This window comes from Phoca vitulina, unplaced genomic scaffold (genome assembly GCF_004348235.1).
Source record: "Phoca vitulina isolate PV1807 unplaced genomic scaffold, GSC_HSeal_1.0 scaffold19, whole genome shotgun sequence".
In the NCBI taxonomy this organism is placed as follows: Eukaryota; Metazoa; Chordata; class Mammalia; order Carnivora; family Phocidae; genus Phoca; species Phoca vitulina.
The window spans coordinates 15,703,798-15,710,768 of NW_022589722.1; the positions used below are offsets into that span (position 1 = coordinate 15,703,798).

Here is a 6,971-nt window from a genome sequence, read left to right on the forward strand (position 1 = left end):
AAAGATGATGTGGTCCAACAGGTTTCAGACTTGCCAACAAGGTCGATAGACTCTTCCCAGCATGCACCTGAGCACTGGAGGAAAAAAAAGTTTAAATTGTTTAAAGCACTATTATTATCACACAAAATTTATTAGAAATAAGAGAATGGATCTAATATAGCTAATTCTGAATAAATCAAAATTACAGTAACTCTTAAATGCCTTTTAATCCCACATCTTTGGCAGGGGTCACTTAATTGAACCATGGTCTTATTTGATTTTCTTAAGATTGGATCCAAATCCAGTTAAACTCAGAGTTCTATTTTTATGGTATTAAGATATAAGAATTGAATTTTAAAAAAACTACTCACTGTCAAAATCTCTCCTTCCTATAGGAAATTTAGCTGAGTTTTCTTCATCCCCAGTTTCTCTCTTTTCTTGTGTTGATTCAGTATTCTGAACTCCATTCTCAGCTGGAAAAGCTACAGATCCTTTTAGTGCAAGATAAGGTTTTATAGCCAGATTCAGTGGCAGACCATGATTTAAGAAATTATGTTTGGAGCCTGTGTTCTGTAAAGAAAAGGTTGATTTGTGTTTTAGCTGTCTTACTGGTAATAGAACTATAATATATTTGTATAATATTCTCATTGATCAATTTAAAGATGCTCTGCACTGTTTTGACTCTAAAAATACATTAGATACAAATTTTTGGGAAAAAAATCTTTTGGATAAGAAGTGTTGTCCAGAGTGGAAGAACAACGTGGTATGTATGAAATTTCATCAGTTGTCCTAAAGAATAGTGTGACTGTTTATATATACTTCTGTTTATAAAAGTATCAATTTTACTTTCAAAAGTATCATAAAAATCATTCAAGTTTCCATTGAAGAAAGGATAAGTCACATTGCCACTCACCTTTGAATTTTTGTTTTCCTCATCACTCGTGAAACTGATCTCATCATTTTTATATTGTTCCAGAGAAGGAGCAACAACTGATTTTTGTGGAGTATCTTCCTTCTGAAAGGCTTTCCCCAGCCGGAATGTATTAAATACCATGTCATCTTCTAAATTTCTTATGGATTTGGATGCTGAAAGTAAAATGCCTTGAGAAAACAGAGAAAAAGTTAGTATTAATAGGTAGGAAGAGAGACTCATTTTTGCCATTCTTAGTTTGATGTTTGCATAGAGTCAAGTAAGGATCTGTAAAATGGAGAAAAATTTCTCAGTCAACCTACTTTGTAGGTGATTCCTACCTTTATATATTTTCCAACTTGAATAGAAAGCACTTCAAAGACGTAGACTTTCATCCTTTTAGAAATGGCTCATCAGATAGAGGCTAACCTCTTGTACAGCTGCTAATACCTACATTGTGTTGGTTTTAGTGGCATATTGTTTATTTTGAGTGCGAATTTTCTCAGAATCTGATTAAGATCCTTCGTAGAATGCTTTCTGTCGAGTAGATTATAGTCTCTTGAAAATGGATTGTTATTAAGGAAGACCATAGGACGCCAGGCTCTCCATATTCTTATTGTTTTCTTTTGTATATTTTCTGATTAAGTATGATATTAAAACTAAAGTTATATTATTTAAAGTTGATAAGGATAAAAGTGTTATTTACTTTTAATCCTGATTAAATTGAAATAATCTTCAAAAAGGATTTTCTTTCATAAATGCTCAGTTTAGTCTTTGGTGATTAAAGTATATATGCCTGTCAGTGTGAACAAAAAGTCATTCATGATATATTAAAAATTGACCTGTCACGTGTGTTTTATCTCTGCATTTACAAAAGGATATTATTGACATTTATTAATGATTTAACAATTAATGAATAAGAAGTCCATGAAGAGAATATTCATGTGTTCCATAAATATCAATTTTGGATGAATATGTTGTATGATTCTTAATTAAACATTTCACAATAATTTCTCATTTTGACCCCCCCAAGTAAGATAATACATTCTTGTAATTGTCTGCTAGTACATATGTGCAAAAATTTTTCTAGAGTATATTCCCAGGTATGGAATTTCTGAGTCATGGAATATATATGTTCAGCTTTACATATGCTAAAATGTTTACAGAATAGTAGTAGCCAATTTAAGCTCCCAGCAGCGAGGTTTGACAGTTCCCATTGCTCCATGTCCTAACCAATTCTTGGGTATCTTATTGTCCTTTTGTATTTCTCTGATTCCCAAAGAAGTTGAGTGTCTTTTCATATGTTTATGAGCCATTTATCATTCCTCTTATATAAAATGCCCTTTAAAAAAAATCTTTGTCCATTTTCTTTTTGTTTGTCTTTTTTCATATTGATTTATGGGAGTTCTTTATATATCTTGGATATTATTCTTTGTTAGTTATATGTGTTTTAAATATTTTTTCCCACTTTGTGACTTGTCTTCTCAACCCTCTTATGGTGTCTTTTGGTGAACCAAACTGCTAAATTTTATTGTTTAAATTTCTTTTTTTTTTCTCTTCATGATTAGTATTTTCAACATGTTATCATTTAGAAATTTTTTCCCAACCATTTGATGTTTACATTTAAATTCTTAATTCATCTGAAATTTTGTGTATGATGTAGAATAGAGATACAATTTTACTTTTTCCAAATGTCCTCACACATTTCATGAGTAATTCATCCTGACTCCACTAATCTGCACTGACTTCTCTGCAGTATATCAGCTTTCTGTGTACATGTGGGTCTCTTTTTGAACTCTTATTTCACTGCCAAATCTTCAGTCTTAATTGTTATAATTTTAAAATAATTTTTGATACCTGGTAGGTCAGGTTTTCCAGCCCCCTGTTCACCCATCAGTTTTTCTTCTACAGCAGTTCCTTGACTATTCTTGTCCATTTTTTTCCATATAAATCTTAATATCAGCTTTTCAAGTTCTGTGAACAGCTTTGGTGGGATTTTGAAGGCAATAGTATCGATTCTATAGGTTAATTTTGGAGGGCAATTGACACTTTTAAGATAATTCATTTTCTTATGCGTAAACATGGTACTTTTCCATATTTATTTAGATTTTTAATCTTTTAATAACATTTACTATTTTCTTCATAAAGTTCTTACATATTTTTTGTTGAGAGTTATAATTCTTTATAATTATAATTAAGCTATTTTAGTTACTGTAAATGGTATCTTTAAAAAATTTACCTTTTCTAACATTATTGCTGGCTGTACATGTAGTTGGCTTTTGTGTAGTGCTCTTATATACAAAATACTTTCTAAATTCTTTTTAATTCCAAATAGTTTGTAAGTGTATTAATTCTTTTGGGTTTTCCATAAAGACAATTGATATAAATAATAAAATAATGGCATTTTATTTCCTCCTTCCAAGTCCTTCTATATTCGTGTGTGTGTGTGTGTGTGTGTGTGTGTCTGTCTGTGTGAGCGTACACACTGATATTGACCAAACCTCCAATAAGTGTTGGAAATGGAAATAACAGATATCTTTGCAGTATTACTGATTGTATAGAGTGCTTTTAATGTTTTACCATTGAGCATGATGTTTGCTCTTGGTTTTTTATAGATATTCTTTATAACTTGCAGGATGTTCTCTTCTATTTCTGACTAATAGTTTTTATCATTAATTGTTATTGAATGTTATTGAATACTTTTTCTGCATCTATTGAGGTGATCATATCATTTTTCTCCTTCAGTCTTTAGTAAATGAACAGATTTTTCTCATGTTAAATCAACCATGTGTTCATGAAACAAACCTTTTAAAAATATAATTGGGTTCAATGTGATAATATTTGATTTAGTACATTTTGTATTTATTATCATGACAGAGATTGATATGTACTTTACCTTCCTTATGTTGCCTTTGTCTCGTTTGGCATTAAGGCTGTACTAGCTTCATAAAATGAACTGGGCAGTAAGTTTATTCCTTTTCTTTTCTCTCTTGTAAAACTATTTGAGTGTGGTGTTTTCTTGGTTGGATTTCTTTTAATGATTAATTCACTTTCTTCAGTAACTGTAGAAATATTCAGCTTCTCTCTCTCTCTCTTTCTTTTTTTTTTTAGTTTGTTTCAGGAATTTAAATTATAGAATTTGTTCATTTCACTTAAGCTTTCAAATTTGCTAGCATAAAGTTATTAATAATATTTTCTTCTAAATTTTTTAAACCTTGCTCCATCTGTAATTGTATTTCATTTTAATTATGTTTATTTTTACTCTTGTGGTCTTGCCTGTCTCTCTTTCACCCCTCTTTTTTGATCAGGCTTGTTAGAGGTTTATCAATTCGGTTAGCCTTTTCAAAAACAAACTTTTGGTTTTGTTGCTCTTCTCTATTTTTCTATTTCATTAATTTCTGCTTTTTATTATTTTGGGAGGGTTTATTTTTTAACTTCTATAACTTCTTAAATTGGAAGAATAAATCATTATTATTTATACTTAAAAATAAGCACTTAAGGCTATATGTTTCCCTTTATGTATCATTTTTGCTAATAACCACAATTTTGATGAATAGAATATTCACTGTTTAATTCTAAGTTTTTATTGTTTTTATTATTATTTCTTCTTTAGCTCCTCAATTACTTGGATATTTTTAACATTCCAAATATATGGGAATTTAATTTTGGGGGAGAGGGCACCAAGTTCCAACAAAATTGTTGTCAGAAGTTTTGGTCTATAAATTATAGAGTATTTGAAATCGTAGATTGAACAATATATAATTATGATTTTCAGCTGTTTTTGACATACAAATACCAATTTCATATAGTTCAACATATAGAAACTTACCATATAGCCTATAATATCTTCACTTTACATTAAAGTTCTGTTTATTCTTGAAAAGCATATGTATACATTATTGTCGAGAGCAGGATTCTATATGTGTCCATAAGATAAAACATGGTAATATGTTGTTTAAATTTTGTATGCTTTATATATTTTTTGTCTACATGGACTATCAATTATTGAAAGTGATATACACAAATCTTTCACTACCATGAACTTATCTAATTCTTTTTGTAGTTTGCAATTTTTGACTTATTTTGAGCTGATGTTATTAGAACACTCAAATTAGAAATTGTTTCATCTTCCTCATAAACCAAATCATGTATCATGACCCTCTCCAGCTTTAATAATGTGTCTATTACTATTATTTTTCCTGTATCTTTATGTTTTAGTTGTGTCTATTATAAATACCATGTAGCTGAATTTGGAATTTTTAGTCTGACAGTCTTTGCATTTTCTTGGAGACTTCAGTCCATTTACATTTATTTTGTTTACTGAATTACTGAGATTCAGTACTACTATCTTATTTTGTGATTTTTATTTGTTTTAATATGTTTTCCCCACTCCACCCTCCCTTTCTTGCCTTCTGGCTAAGTTTAATCTATTTTTTGTTCTTTTCGAGGGTACCCTAGACATTTTATTTATTTTTATTTAATTATTTGTTTTTTTACTTTTATTTTTTTAAAGATTTTATTTATTTGAGTGAGAGAGAAAACACAAGCAGGGGAAGGGACAAGGGGAGAGGGAGAGGGAGAGGCACACTCCCTGCTGAGTGCAGAGCCCAACACAGGGCTCAATTCCAGGACCTTGAGATCATGACCTGAGCTGAAGTCTGAAGCTTAGCCAACTGAGGCACCCAGGCACCCCACCCTAAGCATTTTAATATCACCTTCAGTTATTTATGTTCAAGTTAATCAGTATTTTTGCCCTCCTCCCAAATAATGTAAACACCCTAGAATCTCTAACTCCAGTTACCACTATTCCTAATTTATATGCTATTATTTTCTAAGATTTAAGTTCTATCTTGATTTTTTTAATGAAATAAATTAGAGAATGTTATGCTGTTTTACACAGTTACCAATTTGTTTAGATTTACCTACAAGTTTACTATTTTTTTTCTCACCATTCCTTTTTACATCTGAGATCTTCCTTTGACAATTTTCTTCTTTCTGAAATACAAGTTTCTGAAATATACTGAGTTAGAGGCTAAGTTAGTGAGGGTCTGTTAGTTATGAACTGTTTTGTTTTGTTTTAATTAAATGTATTTTGCTATTTTTCTTGAAAAATAGTGTCAATGACTATACAGTTATATAGTTGACAGCTATTTTCCCTTAGTACATTACTATTTCAGTTTCTTCTGGTTTTCATTGTTACTGGTGAGATATCAGTTGTTGGTTTTAATCATGATGTCTTTATAGGTAATCTCTGTATTCTCTCTGGCTGCTTTTAAAATCTTCTCTTTGGCTTTGATGTTCCGCAGTTGCACATGATGTGTCTGGGTTTGTATTTCTTTTAATTTTTCCTGGCTTAGATTCTTGAATCTGAGGGTTGAGTGTTTCTTATGAATTCTGGAAAATTATTAGTCATTTCTTTTGACTATTGCCTCTCTTCTGTTCTATTTGTCTTTCTGGAATTCCCAATAGATATACATTGGGCCTGCCTGCTTACTCTGTCCTCCATATCTTATAACCTCTCTTTCCTACTTTTTCTTTCTCTCTCTGTGCATTTTAAATACTTATTCAGAGTTATATTCCAGCTTACCAGTGCACTTTCACTTGTATCTAATCTATTTAACCTGTGTATTGAGCTTTTTTTTTTTTTTTTAAGATTTTTATTTATTTATTTGAAAGAGAGAGAGGGAGAGATCAGGAACAGAGGGGAAGAGCAGAGGGAGAAGCAGACTCCCCACTAAACAGGGAGCCTGACACGGGGCTCGATCCCAGGTACCGGGGGGTCATGACCTGAGCCGAAGGCAGACGCTTAACTGAGCCACTCAGGTGCCACAGGTATTGAGCTTTTAATTTAATTTCTTATATTTTTTATTTTTAAAAATTGTATTTGGTTCCTTTTCAGATCTACCTGGTCAGTTGTAGTTTTCTATTTTTTAGCATATTTATTTATTTTTATTTTTTCCCCTCAGGTTTGTCCCATTTATTTTGAGAGGGAATAAAAGCCCTTCCTGCACATTAAAATTTACAAGACATTAATAAGAAAATGATTATTCTAGCTATAAAAGCACACATCTTAAATTCTTTA

At 30.9% G+C, this 6,971-nt stretch overlaps 1 protein-coding gene across 1 annotated transcript; it reads right to left on the bottom strand.

The window, feature by feature from the left end:
* Positions 1-6: 6 nt before the first annotated feature.
* On the bottom strand, positions 7-1,184 carry PMCH (pro-melanin concentrating hormone). The gene is made up of 3 exons (XM_032416548.1): positions 893-1,184; positions 351-549; positions 7-74 (listed from the first exon to the last, which is right to left on the bottom strand). Exons 1-3 carry the CDS (start codon positions 1,139-1,141, stop codon positions 25-27), a joined length of 498 nt encoding a protein of 165 aa, XP_032272439.1. The 5' UTR covers positions 1,142-1,184; the 3' UTR covers positions 7-24.
* Positions 1,185-6,971: the final 5,787 nt, after the last annotated feature.